The sequence below is a fragment of the Drosophila serrata genome, unplaced genomic scaffold (genome assembly GCF_035046125.1).
Source record: "Drosophila serrata isolate PLE 108 unplaced genomic scaffold, ASM3504612v1 contig_347, whole genome shotgun sequence".
Lineage (NCBI taxonomy): Eukaryota > Metazoa > Arthropoda > Insecta > Diptera > Drosophilidae > Drosophila > Drosophila serrata.
The window spans coordinates 2,988,001-3,012,634 of record NW_028257245.1 but is presented as its reverse complement, the minus strand read 5'-3'; the positions used below and the strand labels follow the sequence as shown (position 1 = coordinate 3,012,634).

The window sequence follows — 24,634 nt, the reverse complement described above, 5'->3', positions numbered from 1 at the left end:
GTTTATATACCTTTGCAGATAGAAAACTTCTATGAATAGGAATTCATACAATATAAATTATATATATTTGTGTTAAAAAACAATGAAGTAATACCTGCCTTCATTTCATTCACCTATACATATTAAAATTGCAGTTTCACATTCACTGATTTGCATTTTTCCTCCACATCAAACGATCGTTTGTATGGCACCTATATGATAAAGTCGTCCGATTTTCATGAAATTTTACACAAAATTTAAGTTTATAAAATGGCTATACCGCAAATTTGATGAAAATCAGCTGAAAACTGAAAAAGTTATAAACTTAATTGTATTAATTTCTCGATCGTTCCTATGGGAGCTATATGATATAGTAGTCCGATTTTCATAAAATTTTATGCAAAATTGTAAAGTATAGTAAAATGGCTATATCTCAAATTTGATCCAATTCTATTGAAAACTGAAAAAGTTAAAAAAATTGTTGTAAAAATTTTCCGATCATTCCTATGGCAGCTATATGATATAGTCGTCCGATCCGGCCCGTTCCGACATATATACGAGGGAGAGTATATAGAAGACTAACTGCAAAGTTTCATTCAGATAGCTTCAAAACTGAGAGACTAGTTTGCGTAGAAACGGACAGACGGACAGACGGACATGGCTAGATCGACTCGGCTGTTGATCCTGATCAAGAATATATATACTTTATATAGTCGGAGGTGCCTCCTTCACTGCGTTGCAAACTTCTGACTGAAATTATAATACCCTGCAAGGGTATAAAAAGAAAACAAAAAAACAAGATGGCTTATCCATAGTTATTATCCTAAACCATGTCTAATCTGAGAATATTTGGAGCTATTTTTTGGTTTCTTAACCTTTTTTCCAAAACTATACGCTAAAACCATACTATAAATTTACATTGTATGGCTAGAAACTTACGCACAAAAAATGGAAAAAATTTGCTTTAACGAAAAATTGAAGGCTGAAGGATAAAGAATAAATATCCATCCACAGCAGTGATGCCAATATTTTTTCAAAAAAAAGAGACAGATTGAGAAAAAAAAACAGGAAAAATGGGATAAAAATATTATAAAAAGAATAGAAAAATGGACAAAAGGTTTGTTTACAGTAATTTTATAATATTGTTATTAAGATAATAGTTTTAAGGCATCTTCGATTACTTTTCCTTCGTCATTATTGCTGTCCTCATAAGTAGCCATGGAGCCAATTAATTGGAGATACTTTTCAGGCCAGTTATAATTATGACAACATAATTTATGGCGACGCAATCCGAATCTAAAGAAAGAATACATGTACATGAATTTATAACGTAAATTTTAAAAGGTATATATATATTTACCTGATCGCCAAAATGCCATTTAATGTATCTACCTCTAAACGGTTCCTAATTTTGGTTAATACTGCATTTGCAGTATTTGCAATAAGCCTTGTTACTGTCTGAATTATGTCGGCTAATCAAATCTTTACAAGAAAGGAAGCTAACTTCGGCACGCCGACATTTATATACCCTTGCAGATAGAACTTCTATGAATAGGAATCCATACAATATAAATTATATATATTTGTGTTAAAAAACAATGAAGTAATACCTGCTTTCATTTCATTCACCTATACATATTATATTTGCAGTTTTAGATTCACAGATTTGCATTTTTCCTCTACATCAAACGATCGTTTGTATGGCACCTATATGATATAGTCGTCCGATTTTTATGAAATTTGCCACAAAATTTAAGACTTATATAAAATGGCTATACCTGAAATTTGATGAAAATCAGCTGAAAACTAAAAAAGTTATTAATTTAATTGTATCAATTTCTCGATCGTTCCTATGGGAGCTATACGATTTTCATAAAATTGTACACAAAATTGTAGAATAATATGAAACGGCTATATCTCAAATTTAATGAAAATCTGTTGAAAACTGAAAATGTTATACTTATTAATTGAATTAATTTCTCGATCGTTCCTATGGGAGCTATATGATATAGTCGTCCGATTTTCATAAAATTTTACATTATACACTTTTGGCATTTTTAATTTAATAATACAAACTTTGAAATTGCGTGTTCAGTACCGAAACAGAGTGCAAGTAAACCTTAAATAGAGTTGTTTTTCGATGAATTTTTTACCAAACTATCGATATAAGTATGGCAGCCGCGAAAAGTTGTCACCTGTTTCATATTTTACAGCTGATAATAAATTTAAATTGGAGCGCAAAAGCAACTATTTTAGAAAAAAAAGAATTAATATTAGATTTAAAAAAAGGACAGATTTCCGGATGAAAAATCTAAAAAAAGGACAGATTTTAGGTATGCGGATGATTTTCAATTTTTACCGGATGAAGCGTTAAAAACAGGACAGATCTGTCCGGAAAAAGGACAAATTGGCATCACTGATCCACAGTAGAACAGTGGTAAAAGCTATGAAGACCTGAAATTCTTAACAGGAATTTCTCCCCCGAGCCTTGGGCGCAACGTCATAGAAACATGTCGAGCAATAATTAAAATGCTAAAGCCGTATATCAAGGTAAGTAAAATTTATTTTTTATTTATATTTATCGTTATGCGTATTCATTAATGAATAAGTCAGCAAATGATTCGGGATTGACATTCCTATTATCTGTAAAGCTAGGAACAAACGATGCAAACAATTTGCAGCAAGTTGAAAATAATTTGCAGCAAAAGTTTGCACAAATGTTTACACCTATGTAAATATTGCAAGAAAATTTCTTGCTCCAATAAATTTTTGTTTTGCACGCAACCTTTTGAATGGCTATTTCGTGCAATTATTGCGTTAATGTCTATAACTGTTTTTATTTTTTGTTTTCAGTGCTTGCAAGTGACGCTCATATGCAAGTTATGTTGTTTTATGAAAGTCAAGGAATAACGACGTGTTCTATTTTAGCAACTTTAATTAAACGTAAAAAAGTGAGAAGATTGAAATCTGCAAAAAATAGTGTTGGGTGAAAGAGTGGATTTCGAACAGAGATGAAAAAGGAGTGCATCAGAGCATTTTAAAAGAGTTACAAAATGGCGATGAAACAAACTATTACAATTTTTTTCGCATGTCAGTCAGTGATTTCCACTTTTTATTAGAAAAAGTAAAAAACTACATAGCTAAACAAGACACTGTAATGCGTCCTGCGATTTCACCAAAAAAGCGATTAGCCCTGACATTGCGTTTTTTACCCACAGAATGATTCTCGTACAATTCAATTAATCTTATTGTGTTGTCGCGATCCCACTTGGTGCTTTGCTTTCTGCAATACTGCGACTGAAACCAAACAGCACATGCAAACAAGCAAGCAACTGACGTAACCAAGATAGCGGTGAAAAAATGTACATATACAGACGACAAGCAAAAAATATTGCTGCAAAAGTTATTTGTTTGCAGCAAAATGTTTTCGCTCGTGTTTATACGTGCAAATTTGATTGCATCAATCAATTTCTGCAAATTGTTTTCATCTTGTGTTTCCAGCTTAGTAATTACTGGAGTATTCTGATCCTGGGAATGAAGAGTCACAAATGACGATCTTGTATTGGAGTCACTCGTCAGTGGAGTGCTCGTCTGATAAATATGCTCTCGCGGATAGACATCCATTGGCATCTGAACTTGAGGACTTAGATTGTTTGGTATGTTGGCAATGCTTGACACTCCTTGGTATGAGAGCATATTCATTCGGCCTTGCATGAGGAGCTCATCTATACCCTTTTTAGCGTATAGTCGCTGCTCCTTGCTTAGCTCCCTGAACATTGTAGCCCACCCTTCAGCATAAATGTCAGCGTCGTCCCTCGGTTTCTTGGCGTTCATGTTGTCCAAATGAGCTACTGCCTTCTGCAGGAACTCGGATCCTTCATCCGGTTTCCGTTTCGGCGCCTTTGGCTGGAAAATAAAGTTTTCAATTAAGAACGTATTTTATTTTATATTATTTCAGATGCCTGGAAATGAAGAAGAGTGGAAGAAAGTTGCAAATGATTTTGAAATGCAATGGAATTTTGTCAACTTGGAGCTATTGACGGAAAATAAAGAAGCCGAAATCATCAGGATCATTTTATTTCAATTATAAGAAAATTTTCAGCATTGTACTCATGGCGATAGTAAATGCACAGTATCCCTTCAGTACCAATCCTTTGGGATTCAGGTCTGAATCAGGTTGGAACCCTTCAGTACCAATCCTTATAGGAATCAGGTTGGAATGGACTGGACTCCATCCTGAATCATTAGGGAGCTTTCATACAAGCCATCCGGGAATTTGCATACAGTAGGCGTTAGCAAACCTGAATTCGGACTACCTAAGGAATTTTCAGGAAATCATAAAGGAATCCTGCTAGGAATGTGTCATGAATTTCGCCACGAATTCCCCCCTGAATCAGATGGAAATTTCGGAAGGGATTCTGAACAGAATCATCCAGGAATTTGAGACGGAATCAGGCAGTAATCGTAGGTGAATTTATAGTAGAATCAGATAGAAATCACCAAGGAATTCATTTATGAATCAGGTATGAATTGTAGGAAAATTCACAGCGGAATTGGACACTTATCTCCGAGGAATACCAGGCGGAATCAGCAAGGAATCGTTGGGGAATTTGCTTAGGAATCAGGTATGAACTGTAGGGGAATTTGCTTAGGAATTAGGTATGAATTGTAGGGGAATTTGCTTCGGAATCAGGTATGAATTGTTGGGGAATTTGCTTAGGAATCAGATAGGAATTCCTGCAGGAATCTCAGCGGAGTTCAATTAAAAATCCACCAGGATTCCCCAATGAATCCCATGGTATTTTTTCAGGATTATCATCCCCCTCCATAAAATATTACAAAAATCAATATAAATATATTTATATTTAATTATTTTTTTTCTTATTCTTTTTTTTTACTATTATTATTTTTAACGCAACTTAACGCGTGAGCCAGGACCTTCTCTGCTGGCTGGCTCTGGTCCTCCAACCTGGAAATACTTTCTGTAGGGAAAATAAATGAAAATCAGTAAATATATTTTTAATATTTTTTAATATGAACCAAAAAGAACATACCTTCCTCTTCCCACTGACCCCTTCAATGTTGTATAGTAGGAGCAGATCCTCGGCCAGCACAATTTTGATGGACTTCGTAATTTTTGCCCTCTTTAGAAGTTTTGTAACTGCGGTGATCTGAAAAAATATATATATTTTATAACTATATTATTTATATGTTATTTATAAATATTACTTACATATATGTCTTTATTTTCTGGGGCTAAACTAAACTCCAGAGTCCTTTATAGGGAACTCAAAGTTGACTGCATTGCTTTTGTCCTTTCCTTTAAGGAAGACCTCCAGCAATGCAATCAACCTTGAGACCTGCTGCGTGCAGGACTCCAAAATTTCACTTTGGGCCTGCACCTTCTTGTCAAGGTCATCGACCTTTTGAACCAATCGTTCAATTTCATTTTTGCTGCTGCTTTTGTCATCTAAAAAAAGAATTAAGGGGGAAAAATTAAATACATTCAATTTTAATTGATTTACTTACCTTCAATATCAAACGCCAGCTTTTGAATTTTTGCCGGTGGCTCCATTTTGTGCGTATCTAAAAACAAAAAAAAAATACACACATATTTATGATTTCATTTATGTGTTCTTTTCTTTTATTTGAATAAAATACTCTTTTTTTTGCCATCGGACAATGGAAGGTGAATCTTCTAAAGATACTTTAAGCGCCGTCGCTTAAGGCATGCCCGATTCATATTTAACAAGAAAGGAAGCTAACTTCGGCACGCCGAAGTTTATATACCCTTGCAGATAGAACTTCTATGAATAGGAATCCATACAATATAAATTATATATATTTGTGTTAAAAAACAATGAAGTAATACCTGCTTTCATTTCATTCACCTATACATATTATATTTGCAGTTTTACATTCACAGATTTGCATTTTTCCTCTACATCAAACGATCGTTTGTATGGCACCTATATGATATAGTCGTCCGATTTTCATGAAATTTTACACAAAATTTAAGTTTATAAAATGGCTATACCGCAAATTTGATGAAAATCAGCTGAAAACTGAAAAAGTTATAAATTTAATTGTATTAATTTCTCGATCGTTCCTATGGGAGCTATATGATATAGTAGTCCGATTTTCATAAAATTTTATGCAAAATTGTAAAGTATAGTAAAATGGCTATATCTCAAATTTGATCCAATTCTATTGAAAACTGAAAAAGTAAAAAAAAATTTTGTAAAAATTTTCCGATCATTCCTATGGCAGCTATATGATATAGTCGTCCGATCCGGCCCGTTCCGACATATATACGAGTTAGAGTATATAGAAGGCTAACTACAAAGTTTCATTCAGATAGCTTCAAAACTGAGAGACTAGTTTGCGTAGAAACGGATAGACGGACAGACGGCCAGAAGAACAGACGGACATGGCTAGATCGACTCGGCTGATGGTCCTGATCAAGAATATATATACTTTATATAGTCGGAGGTGCCTCCTTCACTGCGTTGCAAACTTCTGACTGGAATTATAATACCCTGTATAAGAATACGCCTACGGACTAAACACCTCCGAAAAAAAAAATAAAATTAAGAAAGGGAAATCTATGAAAAATGGCACTAATACAAATTTCCCATTATATGGCATCGCTATTGCTTTTCTCACTCTGTCTGATATCCTAAATCTCTCTAAATCTGATGCCATATTTAAGCTACCTATGCAAATTCCTAAAGCTGATGAGGACACAGGTTCTTCAAAAATACTATTCAATTCTAAAAATCTTTTGCCTAAAATACAAATACCATCTGCATCCTCTTCAAAACTATCTAGCTCAATTGGGATGTGTTCTCCTACATAACAAAAACTATCTGGCCTTTTATTTTTCAGTTTACATCACTTCAACTGTAAAACGCTACCTAGTAATTTTATTTCATGCTTGATTTATTTCATTACTTGGTTTGTAAACTATTAAATTCTAAAAATCTTTTGCCTAAAATACAAATACCATCTGCATCCTCTTCAAAACTATCTACCTCAATTGGGATGTGTTCTTCTACATAACAAAAACTATCTGGCCTTTTATTTTTCAGTTTACATCCCTTCAACTGTAAAACGCTACCTAGTAATTTTATTTCATGCTTGGTTTATTTCATTACTTGGTTTGTAAACTTTATATTCAATATTAATTTTATTATTTAAAATTCTAAATAAAAATTTTCGCATGACACCCAATTCAATAAGGTGCATGCAGTCAAGAGGAACTTGAGTTACCATTTTAATCCCAAGTTTTTCTAATGCGGACTGTTTTTTTTATAATATTCTTCTTTGTGATGGTGACGGTAAGTCCTGTCAGGAAAGTTTTCATCTGTTATCAATTCACCGCGTTCAGTACTGAATGTCAATACAGAATCTACTTTTTTTCTACTTAAGAGCATTTACTACAGCCATGGGTAGACGTATGTCCAGGTGTGCCTGTAATAAATGCCGAGCAGGTGTATCGCAAACGATGGCACTGATTTCCATCCAATTATTTTATTTAAAATGGTTAAACCGTTTTTAATCATTTCGGACAACTCGGACGAAAATTTTGACAAAAAAACGTCACAATTAGTAGGCTTAGTATGGCGCAAAAAACTCCAATTGGCAAAACGGGGCGGCCTTGGAAATTATTAACACGAATAAGAATGGCCCATAACTGCACCCGGGAACTTTTAAAAATGGGAAGACCGACAATGCTTAAATCGTCCGGCAATTGGGGAAATACCGACAATTTACTTAACTGCTTTGATAATCCGATATGTAAATAGGACCCGCCAGCTATTTTACTTATATCGGGTTTTTCTAAACAGTTAAATTTATAAAAACGCTTTACTTTTAACCCTTGAGAATTTAAAATCTCAACAAGGTCTACGGCACATGCTCGTGTTGGCTTATGTTTTAAATACCAATTTTTTAATTGTGTATTTAAATCACAAGCCTTATTGGCATGTTCCGCTACCGCCACCTACATCAAAATCACTAACTCCTATTTCATCGATTTTCACAGGTGGCTCCAATGGTTCCCTATTCTCTCTTGTGCTAGCCCCAACTTCTTCATCTATTGCCTCGCTTTCTATTTCGCTAGGCCTCTCATAAGCAACCCTCAAAATCTCTTTCCTAGTTTTTACTGCTAATTTAGCAATATGTCTAGAGCCAACCATTTTTCCCTTTCTTAATTTTAGTTTGGGCAGTTGAAATTCTTTAAAAGAGTATTTTATTTTATTTTATTATGTTTTTTTATGTTGTGTATGTATATATGATTTAATAAAATATAAATATTATAAATTAAAAAATAGTATTTCTGTCAAATTTGGTGTGTAAAAGACCAATTAGTATAATTATGCTCTGGTCACACTATTCGATGAGGTGCGCTCCCTCGAGAGAACATATTACTCTCTCAAGAATGCGCCTCTCTGACAAAAAAAAAGGGTTGAATGCGAGCTGCCTGCGAAGCAGACCACTGCACTGTTTAGAAGAGCAAAGAGAAACGATAATAAACACAAATAGAGGAAAGGATGCAATATAAAATAACGGAAAATATTTACATCTTTAATTTCATAAAATTTGGCATTTGACAAATTTGTCATGACACAAATACACTTTAATTTTTTTTTTTTTACTTTTCATCATTTTAAATATTTTCTGAACAATATTTTTTTTCGCAATCAACACCATCACTTTAAACATAAAATTTTGTAGAAATGCAATTTTTAAATTTATGTGTATACATATATAAATCATATATTTTTTTTTATGTGTAGCTGCTGTCTGTTTATGTTATGTTAAAATATAAATATATTGCACAATTGGATTCCATTAAATGGCGTATGTTTTATGCTTAACTTCACTAGCATTCATTTACCGCGCATGAGCAGGTAGATTTAAAACACACAAAATGTATGTATAGATGTACATATATGTATGTACTATCGATGCCGCGAATACACTAACACATGCGCTGAATAAACACCGAACCCAATAGTGCAATATATGTACATATTGCAATGGAAAAGAAATCACTCTACTCACCTTTTGTAATTTTTTTCTGAATATTTGGAATTCAATTTAATTTTCAACGCTTAAAAAAAACACTTCTTATTGCTGTCACACGTCAACTTCAAATGCAAAGGGAATATGGAGAAGCAAACCAGAGATGAAAATAGCCGACCGAAAATTCTGGCGCGTGCCAGGGTATAGCCGACTTGTAAATATAATCACACAAGGCAGATTTTTTCATTTTGAACACTTTGTCTTTGCCTAAAGCAAATTCTTAATACGTGTCAATATACCATACGATAAAATTAGTAAACATCAATTAAAAAAAAACTTAAATATGTATTAACATTCCAACTAATTCTAAAAAGGGTATTCTGATGTCGATCCGATACACTTTTAGTTTTTGACACACATTTTTTCCCCCTTTCCACCATTTCCATCTCTGTCTAATTTGCTAGTCGGTTGCATGCCGATGCTCCGAATCCCTCGGAAAACAACAACAAATATGAAGTCAGAACTTCGGCAGTAGCCGAAAACAGGTAAAATTTTCATTGCCTACTTTGTTTCGGAGTTCTCTTACCGAAACATATGAGATTTGTTTTTGTTTTTTTGAACGTGACACCAGGAATCGGACAGGAAAGGAGTTTTGGTACTGAAGGGATGAGTTCATTTGTGTTGAAGTTGGAGCAAATGGCATGGCATCAGATGCTGGAGTATTTGCCTAATCGGAATATAAAAGGCGCTCCGATGACCAATCACTGTTCATTCCGAAGCCTTGCCAAATTGAAAATTTATCATACAGAGCTCGCAAATAACTGTCGACCGATTTTTTTCTTGCGCTCTCGTTGCGAGCACAACCGAAAAAGTTCATACTCTCTCGCTCTCGCTCTGAGCAAGAGACTCTTGCTGTATTCTTTTGAACGTTTTTCGTTGAGCTCTTTGTGTGTCGCTCTTTCAATGAGCATTGGCTAAAGAGCGAAACGAGAAACGCTCGCACAATGAGAGTCAGCAAAAGACCGATTGACCGAAAAACTCAACGCAAACGGTCTTTGCATTTACTTTCCTTGTTGTGAAAAGAAATAATATAATTTGCTTTTATATTTTTTATTTGCATTAAATGCGTTCGAACGTATACGTTACTATTTTAACCAAAGAAGAAACAATTGCTTCTTCGCTCGTTTGATACGATATTTTTCGTTTTTCTTCACATTTGGTGAATTTTGAATATCCAGAATTCGTCCACTCATTGAAAATGTCCAAATGTTTTGTTGTTAAATGCCGTCTTAAGTTTGTTGAATGATTGCCGGACAATTTAATGCCGCAAACACTACAAATTGACTTGTTTTCTTCCAAATCAAATTTAAAGAATTGGTGCACTTTTTTATTTAAGTCTCTTCCCATTTTACACAACAAATATTTCTCAACTTGACACACTCAATTCACGATCGCAATTAATATATTTCGTCTGCAATACAGACGCTTAACGACTTGCTTGCCTATGCGTGTGAGTGTATACCAATACATATGAAAAAGTCTTTTTGCTTCACTGAACACGACAAAACGGTCTTGGAACAACCAGAACAAAACAGAATTAAAAAAAACGGTTTCGCTCTGAGCGCGAGCGAGCTCATTTAAGCACTCTTATTTCGGTTGCTCTCTGAGTTTTTTCTTAAAGTGTCAGGAAAAGACACTTATTTGCAGACAACGAGAAACGGTCGACAGTTATTTGCGAGCTCTGCATAATAGTGAACAGATTTAGAATCCTTCTAAATACTATTGCTCTAGAGCCGGAAAAGGCTTTTGTTATTGTTCTTTGTTGCTGCTATTTGCTCAACTTTTTATCGAAGAAGAACGGCGCAGTATATTTGAGAGGTGCAGCAGATCCCGCAATTTCTACTGGAGGAACACATTCCAACCATCAAATGGACGATTTGGAATTATTGAAAGGTGGCAATTATCCTGAAGATGCCAAAGAAATTCGTGATAAATTTGGCGAATATTTTAACACGATTGGAGCTGTATCTTGGCAGAATGATAGAATTTAATATAAAACTATGTATGTTCTTTATATGCACAATAAACCATTGTTTTTATTTGAAAAAAATACTTACTATTTCAATTTCCGAGCCGTCATCAAATGTATTGATTCCATCGGCCGAGGCCTCCTGTTCATATAAAAATGAGAGGTCGTTGAAATACCACAGGCTTGGCTGGTAAACATCATCCGCCCCGGCACCAGATTTCTTGCTTCTTTTTATTTTTTGAAGCTCGCGTCTATACGATGCCCGCAACGAATTGACCTTCTTCTTCACGGTATCAATTGTTGCGTGCTTATCCAACTCCTTGTATTTATTAAGAAGCACTTCCCACGCAGCGTTCCTTAAATTCTTATTTTTATACGCATCGCTTTTTGCGTGCCACAAAGATTGCTCATTTTGCAAGCAATAAATAAATTCTTGCATAAATTGTTTCGACATTGTAAAGCTGCGCTACCACGTGTTGTCGCCACAAACGTTTGCTTCAAATGATGTTCGTGCCAACGTTGCCATCCACTGTCGAGCATGTTGTTGCGAACACAAGCAAGATAGAATGATTTCGTTCGAGCGGCTCGACCAACACGAAATTTGTACGCAAGCACTACCACCAGCAGTGCTGCCAACTTTTGACCAACAAAAAAAGCTGTTTTTGACGGGAGAAGTGAAAAAAAAGCTTAAAAAATTTATGAAAAAATCCAAAAAAAAAAGCTGAAACAAATGTATAAAAAAATAGAAAAAATTTCAAAAAATATAACAATTTAATAAGTTCATTTTTGTTCAAAAGATTTCCATAATTTGATTAATTTCTTAATGGTCTTCCTTATTTTCGTAAGACCTAATAGTTCCTTTCATCTGCAGATATTTGATTGTCACTTCACAGTCAACGCAGCATTTCCCGACCCTTCGCAATCCGTTTCTCTACATTAAAATAAAAATGAATATAAATAGAAATGAATATCTTTTGCTTGCACTAGTATGCTTCTTTGTTGCAGCGTGAGCTCGCACTGAGTTTAGCTGTAATAGTAGTCTTGCAGTAGTTCCAATAAACCCTTTACAGGTCTGTGTCATCCCTGCGAATCCATGCCTTAAATTCATCACTTTTAAGCCAGACATCGCGGCATTTTTGTTTATACTCCTTCGGCATTTTAGAACTTGCTAACAATTTACGCGCACTTTTTATATAGAGATGGAAACACTAAGCGAGTTATGACATTAGCGTATATCGATTAAAAAAATCGATACGTCGCTACATTATCTGGTTTGTTCGTAAAGCTAACTTTTTAGCTGCCACTTTTTCATATTTTGTACTTAAGTTTTAACAACACAAAAAAAAAATCGGGAAAAAGCCAATTCAATTTCCAAAAAAGCCAGAATTCCCGCTTTTCACAATTCCCGCAGTTAGCCTTTAAAAAAAGCCAGTTTTGACGGGAAAAATCCAAATTGGCAGCACTGACCACCAGTGTTGCCGTCAGCTCGTTACGGAAAAAGGCTAGATTGATTACAAAAAAAGGGATAGAAAAGGACACAAATTTAAAAAAAAAAGGACAAAAAACAAGACAAAATATTTTTTCCATACATTTTATGTATTATCACTCTTTATTGGTTGCCAACTCGTTTAGAACATCGTCAATGTCATCATTGCAAGCTTCTGAAGTTTGTTTTTTTGTAGATTGGTTACTTCCAATAATTTTTAAATATTGCTCAGGAATTTTATATTCATGGCAACATACGCCTTTCCAGCGTAGCCCAAACCTAAAAAAGAAAAAAAAAAAAAAATACAATTTCAATAAATGTGTGAAACAAAAGAGTATTAAAATATTAAAATATTTACCTGATCGATAAAATCGCATTTAAAGTTTCTATTTGCAGTCAGTTGGGCAATTTGGTTTTTACTAAATTAGCTTGGCTAAAAACACGCTTATCTTCTGCATTTGACCAGGGCAGCGACAGCAGTTGTAGAGAAACAAATTTCCCGCCCAAATTTCTTAATAAAAGTAACAACTGATAACACTGTATATCGATAAATACGATTTACGATTACAACAGGGTTGCATTAAATTAAAAGTGCTGCTATAAAAGTAATGTACATTTGGATTACTTTTCAGCACTTTACACAAAAATAAAAAGCGGATAAAAAAGCCAGGTCAAAATAAGTAAAGGAGGATAGGGGATGTTTTAATTTTTTTTCCGGCTGACGCAGTTAAAAACCGGAGATATCTGTCCGGAAAAATGATAAAACGGAATCACTAACGATGAAAATTGCGTCGAGCTCAACATGCTCGGCCAACATGTTCTACTGTGGATGGGCCGCTTTATCCACCGTTTTCACGTCAGTTTTCAACAGCAGAAAGTTAATTACAGTTCTTAATTTCTTTCTTTCTGTTAAATGTGGAGACCAAACGAGGCTTTTTGTGTCCAATACCTATAAATACCTATGTAATACCTATAAATTAATGTACATTTTTGTTTTACTTTTGAAAATTATTATAATTTTACCCAAAACATCTAAATTCAAATATTAAAATAAATGTATATCATTTTTTGTTTTATAATTGATTTGTTTATTTGTTAAGTTAATAACAACTAGCACTGAAAAGAGTACTAAATTTATATTAATCCTTTTTTCTTTAAACTTCTGACGAAATTTATAATAACCTTTCGTTTTAATTTAATTTAAAATAAAAAAAAAAGTAAAAAAAAAAAAAAACAAGCATCGACGTGTGCTGTTTGTATATCGATAGTATCGATAGTAGCGTCAATGCTTGCCACCTTTAGCTCAAATCGAATAGCAAAGCAACTTTAAAAACACTCAAAAAGCAACTGTAAGCTCGAACTGACGCGCATTCGTCGGAATTTAATTTGGTAAAATTTAAAAACGAAGGTAATTATCCGCGCCAGTCAAGTGGCAAGTTGTGAGTTTTTTGATTGAATAATTCGCCCTGCTGGCGGCAACACCGAGTGCGTTTCAGTGTAATGTGTAGTTTGTCCGAAAAAAAAGAAAAACAACAAGACATGAGCAGATGCTGCATGCCAAAAAGTGGTTGAAAGAGAAGGAGAAGGCCTGAAAACAAAAGACTGCGTAGTACGTTTGAAGTGCGGGAAATAGCGAAGACGGAAGAAAATTGAATGAAACACTGCTGCTCCTGGTGCTGCAGAGGAGGGCAGTGAACTTTCCCTATTTTCCACTTCAGACTCCCTTGTTAATGTTGTTGGGAAATGTAGCATTCCTTTGTGTTTTTCTTCGTTCGCCTTTGTTGTTGCCTTGGCGACGCGTTCTGAGGAAGGCAAAGCAAACGAGGCGATAATAGATGCGGATGCTTGGCAGCCCCTTATCGCCGTCATTCTTTATGGAAATACTAGTATAAGGTTTGAGGACGATAAACTCTTTGGGATCTCTGCTCTAACAAATATAAATGTTAGGAAGCGGCCAAAGCAACCGTCTTCAAAAAGTAGCAGTTCTGGTGATGAGACCACCTTATGTACTGGCATCATGAGTTCTTCCCTCTGATCAACCTCTCTCTCTTTCTCACTTCGCCGCATTTCCTGGAATTAAACTTAATTCCAATTGCTATTTGGTGGACTGCAGATAACATTTAGTGTGATTGACTCACTTATTCAATCTTTTTCCGTTACAGTGAAAACCAACCATCATGGACTGCGGCACATCTCTGGTCAAATACATCCTCTTCATATTCAACACCATTGTGTCGGTGAGTATTTACAAAATAGACCCGGTTTATAGCCAACCGAATCGAAATCGAAACCGAAACCGGTTCGAGAGAGTTGCGTGAAAGCAGAAATCGTACAATATGTTACGAAAGCGGTGTCGAAACGCAATCCGATAAATTCGGTTATATGCAATATGCATATTGAGCAGTGAGAATCCCGATAAGGCTGGCGATTTCCAGACGCCCCTGAGAACAGAGCAATGCCATTGAGAACTCGAGCTTGAGAGCCCGCCTGCTACTGGCCTGTTGTCCCAAGCTCGGTGATGTCATCGCTTTGCTGCTCGTTCAGCTTCCACTGCGTCAACTGGATTTCTCGCCAACGAGGCAAATTCCCACTGCCTCGAGGAGTTCACCCTTATTTTTGCGATTCAGATATTTGGATTAAATACTGGGAGTTTACACAAACCAGAAATTATATGATGGCTCAGCCAAATATCATGTTTCGAGCGAAGTCGCATTGCAAAAAACAATCATAAAAATTGGCAATGAAGCACATTGCTAAAAAATATTCTTTGCGGTTTTCATCTTCTCACAGAATATTAAAAAATAGCATGTATGCATAAAGAATAAGCACTAGGGATTTATCTTTCAATTCATACAGAGTGCAAATATATAGCTTACTGGTTGTGATTGAATATTCTTTCTTCTTGAATTCTTCTTTTAGAATTAAATTGACCAAAAAGATATAGAAATATTTCACTATTCTAGATTTTTGTTCTGTATGTAGTAAATAATAGCTTCAAAACCAGTTTTCTTGCTAAATGAAAAAGAATATACTACATATGTACAAATGTTACGAATTTTTGCTTGTGTGGGCTGTTTTAGCCCGATTGATGGCGTTCTCTGGCGTCATTAAAGCCATTTAATTGAGGTATTTTTTTTTTTTTTTTTTTTAGAGATCGAGCGTGTTCTTGATGGCGAATCTATACTTATTTATTTTATATAATAAATGTTTATTTCACAAACACCCACAGACATGTATGCACATACATATGTACATGTTTACCTGGTCCGGTGAAATCCCTAAATAAACTGATTTAAAGCAAATTTCACGAAAAACAATTATCAATTCATTGTTTGAGTTGAGTTGTTAAAAATACTTAGTACACGTAAATGCAGCTGAAAACGAACGCTGTGTGAGTCACAGAAAAAAAAAACAAAGATTTGCAATTAAACGATGATTTAGAGTGCAATCTGTGAAATTCCAGAGTAATGAAAAGGCAAATTCGTTTAAATCCCTAAAATAATGGATTCAATTTTATTTACTAAATTAGCAATTATGTTTTAATTAATTGAGCTTAAGCACCTCATCCGTTCGTATTTAATTTCCGAGATTTTCTCGGTTTATTTTAGACATTTACGCTTTTGTTTTGGCCGCAGCTGTGGGCACACATATTTATACCTGCACATAAGTAGGTAAATGGCCAGAAAAGCTCAAAAGAAGAAACGAAAACAAAAACTTGTTGCTCTAGAGAAGAGCGACACAGCAAAAAAAAAACGACAATGAACGTCTGGTGGAGTTTTGTAGTTTACACAGTTCACATTTACACGTGCACGGCAAAGAGGAGGAAGGCGGGGAGGGGACGTGTGTGTGTACACATATACACTGTAGATATTTATCTGGTGTGCCTGAGTACATAACACACTTGACAGCCAAGCCAAATAAATTAACAAGCCGCCTTTCAGAGCTCGCCGAACACCTATACTATTAAATATCAAAAAGCAAAAAAGCTGCCGCAACGCTCGAGAAAACAGCAGCAACCACTACAAAGGCAGCACAGCATTTCGCAATTTGACAACTACACAAAAAAAGGGGAAAAACAAGTGGAATACACTGACAATAAATCAGGCTTGAAACTTTAAACATATATATTTATTGCACATATAAGTATCTTTTGACATTGCTCATAAGAATAAACGGACAACAACTTTAAAGAGCAGTCGTCGGGCATTGCTTGTACATTGCATTCAAAGCATCACAGGTGCGAGATATGACAGACAAGAGAAAAACAAATGTCATCAAGAGAGTGAAACTGAGCTGTTCTTTCGTTTCCCTGTTTTTATCACTTACGGGGGAATTCCTCTTACGAACTTTGGTTTATTTATAGACGCATATTCATCATTTTCAACTGAATGGACCCAACCCAATATCTCGATAGTTTAAGATCCAATTTGTTTAGTGTACATGACAATGACTGTGCCGGCTGTTGAGTCATGTGTGTGTGTGTCCTGTGTTTTTCAGTAATTTGTATTCTCATAGTTTCAAGTTTTTATATTTTGCACACGTCCGTGTAATGAGGGTTAGAACCTAAAGCACGGATTTGTTGGCATGGTTAACGACAAACCTGAATCACTATTATATTTGCTACCCAAAGGGCGTGCAGGGTCGCCCATGAGCGCAATGCTACGTTGTATTGAGTGACCTGCATTGAGAGTTAGCCGACACCTATTTCCTGTGGTGTGAGCCACCAAGCAAACAACTTCAGTAGCAAATATTTACTTATCCGGTTAGCTAAAGCAAAACTCAATATTGATTGAATTGCAGTGCGATGTATCATTGCTAACAAATTGATATGTATATTTAGCGAAAGCGAGGCATAAGTTTCAATGTAGAATTTTCAAGAAGAACTGAACTTGTTGTGGCACTGTAAGTCGGCTTGACAGATGCCGATGGCATGACTCCGACAATTAAAGTGTTAATTGTTATCTCTCAATCACACATGCTGGGCACGCATACGTCCTGTTGCACACTGCGTAACTGTGCTCCGTACTCCTCATTCCGGAAAACTAGTATCTTTCTCCGGCTATCTGTGTCACTTGTCGCTTTGAAGATACAGCCAAACGACAAACAAGGCAATTCTCGGTTTTGGGTGTGGTCCGTAACGTAAATAAATATATATACATATACATATATCTATCTTTTTATGGCTATAAGCTAACTTCTCAACTATTTGTGTTCCCATCAAGGGTTGCTTTGCTCTCTTCTGCTCATGATCTCAGACCCTTGTCCAGGACTTGCTGGAATTTGCGAAAACAATTTGCATTCCAATTTCATTTCGATGTGACGTCATTGAAGCTGTCGTTGACAGTCTTAATGCGGAATGTGGCCAACAACAGGGCATTGTCTCGGCCATATTTATGTGGATTGTGTAATGTCCTCGTTAACGTTAGCGAAAACGGGGCTGTGACGAGTAAAAGTTGGAGAGGAAAAGCTGCTGACTGCAAACAGGTTCAAAAAGAAAAACTGTTGTTTTTCTTCATATATGTATGTATATATATTTTTTTGTTTGTATTTATGCATCATTCTGTTTATTAGTGTAGACAAAGTGGAGCAATTAGCAGGGCGACGGGGAATTTGCTTTCTTTTGTTTGGATTTTTGAATATTTTTGGGTCAATTCTGACATGGAATCAAAGCCAGCTGCAGAGGCGGCAGCCACCGCCCACGATAGTATTTAGAGCTCTTCGCGCTTTAGCTCTCTTCAGCTCTCTAAATCTCTGGAAATTGAGGCAAAACCCGCACACCAGCAGCACGAGCATGTGCACATAATGAAATCAAGCAAATTCAATTAATGACATGGCAGGCAGTGAAAGTCAGGCAGGCAGTCGTTGCCACTGAAGATCAAAGTTGATTTGCATTGTCTGGGCTGCTGAACCTCGCCATAAAATCCCCCCGGATGGCACTGCACTCGAGAGGCGAGACCTCGTCGAGATTCATACGGCATTGTCATGTGCGAATGTCATGGGATGATGGCTCCCAGCACCCACTGCTCTCGTCTTGGCTAAGTCTGCCTTATCTAATCAGATCGCAGTACGGAGGCCTGCAGATACTCTTGGACCACCACCGGCGGTGCTAGCTAACTAGATGGGATTACGTAATGCTCACTTACTCTAATTATTACCAACCATCTGCCGCTGATGGCGTGCCTGGGCATGGCTTCCTGAATCCCTGAGGTCAGATCCCGGGCTCAACAGTAATTAAGTCTTTTTAGCATGGTAATTGCGAGCGCTCTGGTACTCCGCCACTTTCAATTAAACTTAATGGGAGCGGGCTGATTAATTTGAACTATATTTAGAGCTATGCCGTTGTAACTGCAACTTCAGCTGCCATTTATAGAACTTCAGTTTGGGAAAATGGCAAATATACGTATGCTAACGCGAAATCTTGTTTTCTACAATACCAAATATTTACAGAGCAACATGGTGCTTAGTAAATAAACATTTACTTATGCATTTGTAGAAGGTCTATTTATCAACCATTTAAATTAGATACATTCTGTTTCTGGTAGAATGGTAACATAGCTTAGTGCCCGCCAAGTTTTGAGAGAAAAGTCAGATAACCTTTGTTTTTCCAATGGTGTTTGTGGTGTTTATATGTTGCGGAACATGCTCTTAGAACTTAGTTTTTTATGTCTTTAGCACTGTTTAATTTAAGTTTTTTTTTATATAAATTTCGAAGCCATTCCCCCATAACTTTCTTACTTGCATACTTTCATTTGAAACAGCTCTAAATCGTTCTCTAACATTTACATTTACAATTTTTTACCGCAGGTCATCGGCATTTTGGGCATTGTCTATGGTGTGCTGATCTTGAAGAGCATCGGAACGATTGAGGTTAATGGACAGGTGGGCTTCCCCCCACAGGCTCTCATGCCGATCGTACTGATCAGCTTGGGATCCATTGTGGTATTCATCTCGTTCCTGGGCTGTTGCGGAGCAATTCGCGAATCGGTCTGCATGACCATGAGCTATGCCGTCTTCCTGCTGATCCTACTGATCCTGCAGCTGACGCTGGTCGTTCTTCTGTTCACCAACAAAGACAAATTCGATTCGGCCATGGGCGATGTCATTGACAAGGCCTGGGAGTCTGACCAGGGTCGTGGAGGTGTCTTCGATGCCATCCAGAAATCGGTAAGTGATGATGCAGAATAAAAGTATAATCTGTATTAATAAAAAAATATGCTTTAGTTGCACTGCTGCGGACGTGATTCCGCCGCTGACTACATTACGCACGGACAAACCCTTCCTGCAAGCTGCTGTGATGGTTCCTGCCTGAACCCGCTCAACATCTATGGAGGATGTCGCGCCAAGTTCGTCGACACGATGTCCGTCAGCACTGACAAGGCCAAGTACGTGGCCATCGGCCTGATTGGAGTTGAGGTAAGAATTGTCATTGAATTGAAATAATTTACGGAGTTGTTTTATTAATCGAAATACATTTCCAGCTTATCGGTTTCATCTTTGCCTGTTGCCTGGCCAACAACGTTCGCAACTATAAGCGCCGGAACGCCTACTAAGGGCAACGTGCACTCATTTAACGCACAATAGGAGGGACACACGTACACCCAAACGGACACACTCACACACATTCTCATCACATTTTACCGTCGTTGAACGCACTAACAAGGATAATTTCAAGGAAACCATTTGGTTTGTTATTCGTCCAAAAAGAAATGTAGTAAAACGCGTAGTTTAAGGCGATATGAAGCGCTTACATTTTTTAATTCCTATGTATTATTGATATAATTCGAGTTTTACCAACCGAACGAGCTAACAACGCCCTTTCCAAAGCCTTTGTACAAACCTTTAAACTTGTTAAACTGAAAGCCCAGAAAAATAACTTAATGAACGTTAGTAGCAATGCTACTTTTTTGTTTAAAAGAAAACTATAAACTGTTAAAAAGCCCAAGCGAAACGAAATATAAATTTAATATAAACATATATACCCGTATGTATGTAACATGTTCATTCTATTCATAATTGTAAAGTAGAATCTCCAGATCAGATTTACATTTTGGAAAATGCATCAAATAAACTGCGAATTTGAGCTGCATACGACATTTATGAATAAAGCATTTACTATGTATTTATATACCACTTTCCTGGTGTTTGTGTAGTTGTCGAGGGACGAATTCCGGACTTCAACCCTATAATCTTTGTTCTGGTTCTGTTTTTGTTGTGTCCTGAGTCGCCATGGCAGTGGCCCAATGACCTCACAACTGCGTTGCTTGTGTGCACTGGATGCATGTAAACAATTACAATACCTTCTCTAGGGCAGGTTTTCAATTGCTTGCTTTTATATTTCAGTGCCGATAATTGTCATTGTCCTGTCATTATGGAGGACACTTTCATTTTAATTTTATCCTTATCCAATTGTCATAAAAGTTTATTTTTCGACAGCTTATAATTGTATCGTCTGTGAGCATTCGATTGTGTCTATGGGTTGGCAACTTTAACTTAAATAATTATTACAAAATTATTGGAAAAGGGTTTAAAACTAGAAACTTAATTTATTTTGTTTATTTTTATTGTGTTTTAAATCAACTTTCTCGGACTTATATAGTTTCTACGGGCTTTCACGAATATTTTTCGACTGTTTCGATTTATTCTATTTTACAGTGGATATCGATTACCAATATTCTACCTGATAGGATCTTTGATATTGATGATTTCAATCTACAAATTAATATGACTTTTGAAAAGAATACTTTGGTACCACACGGAAAGTCATAGACTAAACTAAAACGCTGGAAGGAAACTTAATTTATGTTCATGCTGCATATTCAATTTTGGTTAAGAGGTGTTGCCATTTGCGTTAACGACATGTAATTGGAAAAATAGTTTTTCCTAATGACTAATACTGATATGTATTTATTTACCATGAAGTTTTTTAGACCAACTTTAGCATATTTTTACGTGAGTTTCAATTATGGTGCCGACAATCTTCAACGGACTGGCACTATGCATTTATATGTTATGCGCGTGGGTTTTAATTTCGTATTATTTGCCTTGCTTAGCGCATTGCATTAAGTTTTGTAAGTACGGATCTTGTACATTTTCAGGTACAAAAACACTATTAACAAATTAAATTAGATTTAAAAGATGTTAAACCATTTTTAAAGTTTCTTGGGAGCAATGCGCGCACTCTTCGGTTAATAACATTTTGAGGATGACGGGCGTCCGCGGACTTAGCGGCTTCTTGTGGGTATCTGGAAGTTACAGGGTTAGTTTTTCACTAAAACATTACAAAATATATATTAAAAATGTGAAATATTTGAATTTAGGAGTACCATATTCTGTACAACTGGGTAATTGTCACTGCTCAGCTAATTGTGATTATGTGCGCATATATTATATACGCCAATATGCTAGCTGGCTTTTGTATATGGCAATGGGATCTTATATGTTGCGGTATGTGCAAAGGTACAAGGTAATAAGGAACAAGTATTGACCTAAATTTCCTCTCAGGTATTCTGCTCTGTGGTTTTGGTTTGGTATTAATATATTTGCTGGAGAACAAGAAGGTTATCGGAAATCCGGTGATAAAAAACTTCTTCAATGCATTTACAGTCCCAAATGGTAAATTGTAAACTGAATTAAATTAAGAGACTTGATTTGCAAAATGAAACAGAAAATTATATAAAGTATTAATAATTATCAAAATAATTATATAAGAATCATATAATAGAAAATAAATTGTAGTAAGACTTTGAATACATTAAAATAATAATACAAATCAACACACTTAATAACATAAATAGAAGTTTTAGCCTAATTAGCTTAAATTTTTTTATTGAATAAGTATGTTTAATTTTCTATTTTATTTGTGAAAACAAATGCCTATTTGATCTTAATAAGAACAATCAGAAAATACACTCGGCTGATATTGTCTTCTGTAGGTAAAACTGTTGCTATGCATTTGGATAATAGTGTTTGTTTTTGCTGAAATCGAAATATTCGTCTTAATCCTTATATATGCTGCTGGAAACTGGCATTTCGTTTCGATTATACAAGTTCTTTACGTGGGTAAGAAAATAAGAATTTTTAAATTATTAAAATTGACTAATGGTACTTTTATTTTAGGTTTTTCCGTATACAGCCTGGTTTTCGCAAAATGCAATAACTTGAAATACTGCTCAATAAAAGATTCTACTTGCCAAGTAGGGCAGGAAGAGCCTTGATAAAAAGAATTATGTTATGTAGCAAATTGCATTTTTTGATAGCACTACTGCTCAATAAAAGATTCTACTTGCCAAGTAGGGCAGGAAGAGCCTTAATAAAAAGAATTATGTTATGTAGCAAATTGCATTTTTTGATAGCACTATTTGTGGTACAATAAATAAATTATCAAATCCGTAAAACTTTATTAGAAAACCTCGGGTTCGTTACACTTTATTCAAAACATTATTATTGATTTGAAAATTTGGCCTCCCCAATGTAACAAAGCTAATGTCTTATTATTTTAATTATTTTTATATCTTAAAAAAAAAATCACGGTGATGGGGTCCTTTATATCGATTAATGGCAATATTAAAAATAAAATAAAAGTTTAAAATAATATATTTTTTAAGAGAGTTTTACAATACTTTCGATCAAGTTATAAATAGTTCTGATCAGACTTTCGTAGCAAATTTTCATTTATATGTCTTAACACCACACCGGTGGTAATTAAAAAATTAATATGAACGTATCTTAAAATTCAAGTAAAATAAGATGAATTTACTATGTAAATTGATGTATAAAACATTAAATTCTGATTAAATCATTAGTCTTTAAGAAAACGGTTAATATAAAAACGGAAGTTAGATGAGATTAGATGGAAAGCAGTTATCAGATGCCAATATTTTCAGCTGTATTGGGAATAACCTTAGTTTTTAATACCAAATCAACACTTTAAATAACCTAAAATTAATAGTACTTGGATTAAGAAAAATACAAATATGTTTATATGATTTTCTTTAAGTAAATTCTATATATATATATTTTTTTTTTGTACCAAATTTTCTCCTGTTCTTAATTAGGACTGAACCTAATAATTTTTTGATTGCCTTCAAATGTCTCCATCAACCAGAATTGATAGACAATTATAATAACTACGGTACTTCATTAAAAGGAACCCTTTTATTTAAGAATGCGGAAGGGAGTTTGAAAACAAATAGTAAAGTTAGTCTAATATTGTATTCCTGATTTGAAGGATTACTCCTAGAAACATATACAAATGTGCAGGCCAATTTGCTGGGTCGTAACGTGGATTACATTTTTTCTTTTTTCCTACACAATATTAACGTTATCAACTGGTTATATAATCTTGTATTATTACCCTGAAATTATATTTGAAAAATCCGACTTCGACACTGAAAAGTTGTTTGGACTTGAAGTAATGTCACTTGTCTTGGCTGGAACGGGAATTTTTTTAAACTATCTGCAATTCAAAGTTGGTAAAATATGAACTCTTGGATAAAATCCTTTGGTTGATATTATCTTCAACAGGTAAAAATTCTGCTATGCTTCTGGATAATAGTTTTCGTTTTTGCGGAATGCGAAATATTCGTCTTAATTCTTTTATATGCAGCCGGAAAATGGAATTTCCATTCAATTATACACGTTCTTTACATGGGTGGGCAAACAAGCATGATACAAATATTTAAGATTACTAATGGTACTTTAATTTTAGGCTTTTCCTCATACATCCTGATTTTCGTTTTTGCAAAATGGAGAAACTTGAAATACTGCTCGATAAAAGATTCTACTTGCCAAGTAGGGCAGGAAGAGTCTTGATATTAAGCATTAGGTAGTAAGTAGTATTTGTGGATAACACTAGTTGTATTATAATAAATAAATTATAAAAAACGTAAAACTTTATTAGAAAATCTCAAGGGGGGCACAAAAAAAAAGTTTCATAAAATAGGAAAAAATAGGCATTACATAAAATATAAAAATAAATTATAAATAATTTTGTAATTTTTTAATAGAGTTTTACAATACTTTCGATTAAGTTATAAATAGTTCTGAACGGACTTTCGTATCAGATTTTCAATTCTACGTCTCACACACAGATTATTTTCAATCCTTGTAAG

The 24,634-nt window shown here is 35.1% G+C and overlaps 3 protein-coding genes and 3 long non-coding RNA genes across 7 annotated transcripts; 2 read left to right on the top strand and 4 right to left on the bottom strand.

Annotated features, from left to right (window-relative positions):
* Positions 1 to 1,097: 1,097 nt before the first annotated feature.
* Positions 1,098 to 2,413, bottom strand: LOC147642848 (uncharacterized). The gene is made up of 2 exons (XR_015272848.1): positions 1,340 to 2,413; positions 1,098 to 1,275 (listed from the first exon to the last, which is right to left on the bottom strand). It is a non-coding gene; the product is annotated as an uncharacterized LOC147642848 (long non-coding RNA).
* A 110-nt stretch (positions 2,414 to 2,523) lies between these two features.
* LOC110189760 (uncharacterized) lies at positions 2,524 to 11,662 on the bottom strand. The gene is made up of 2 exons (XM_020959979.2): positions 11,127 to 11,662; positions 2,524 to 3,885 (listed from the first exon to the last, which is right to left on the bottom strand). Exons 1-2 carry the CDS (start codon positions 11,490 to 11,492, stop codon positions 3,112 to 3,114), a joined length of 1,140 nt encoding a protein of 379 aa, XP_020815638.2. The 5' UTR covers positions 11,493 to 11,662; the 3' UTR covers positions 2,524 to 3,111.
* LOC110189765 (uncharacterized) lies at positions 4,824 to 10,484 on the bottom strand. Of its 2 annotated transcripts, none has more exons than XR_015272847.1 (5): positions 10,156 to 10,484; positions 5,509 to 5,565; positions 5,213 to 5,449; positions 5,034 to 5,150; positions 4,824 to 4,961 (listed from the first exon to the last, which is right to left on the bottom strand). It is a non-coding gene; the product is annotated as an uncharacterized LOC110189765 (long non-coding RNA). The 2 variants fall into 2 exon arrangements; XR_002319969.2 differs by lacking the exon at positions 10,156 to 10,484 and adding an exon at positions 9,049 to 9,832.
* A 128-nt stretch (positions 11,663 to 11,790) lies between the features above and the next one.
* On the bottom strand, positions 11,791 to 12,248 carry LOC147642847 (uncharacterized). Its single transcript, XR_015272911.1, has 2 exons — positions 12,057 to 12,248; positions 11,791 to 11,969 (listed from the first exon to the last, which is right to left on the bottom strand). It is a non-coding gene; the product is annotated as an uncharacterized LOC147642847 (long non-coding RNA).
* A 1,610-nt stretch (positions 12,249 to 13,858) lies between these two features.
* On the top strand, positions 13,859 to 20,654 carry Tsp42Ee (Tetraspanin 42Ee). Its single transcript, XM_020959982.2, has 5 exons — positions 13,859 to 13,932; positions 14,687 to 14,761; positions 19,329 to 19,688; positions 19,746 to 19,937; positions 20,003 to 20,654. The coding sequence occupies exons 2-5, from the start codon at positions 14,702 to 14,704 to the stop codon at positions 20,072 to 20,074; spliced, it is 684 nt and encodes a 227-aa protein (XP_020815641.1). The 5' UTR covers positions 13,859 to 13,932; positions 14,687 to 14,701; the 3' UTR covers positions 20,075 to 20,654.
* Positions 20,655 to 21,486: 832 nt separating this feature from the next.
* LOC110189359 (uncharacterized) lies at positions 21,487 to 22,426 on the top strand. Its single transcript, XM_020959401.2, has 4 exons — positions 21,487 to 21,592; positions 21,680 to 21,780; positions 21,842 to 21,968; positions 22,026 to 22,426. The coding sequence occupies exons 1-4, from the start codon at positions 21,487 to 21,489 to the stop codon at positions 22,145 to 22,147; spliced, it is 456 nt and encodes a 151-aa protein (XP_020815060.2). The 3' UTR covers positions 22,148 to 22,426.
* The last annotated feature ends 2,208 nt before the right edge of the window (positions 22,427 to 24,634 follow it).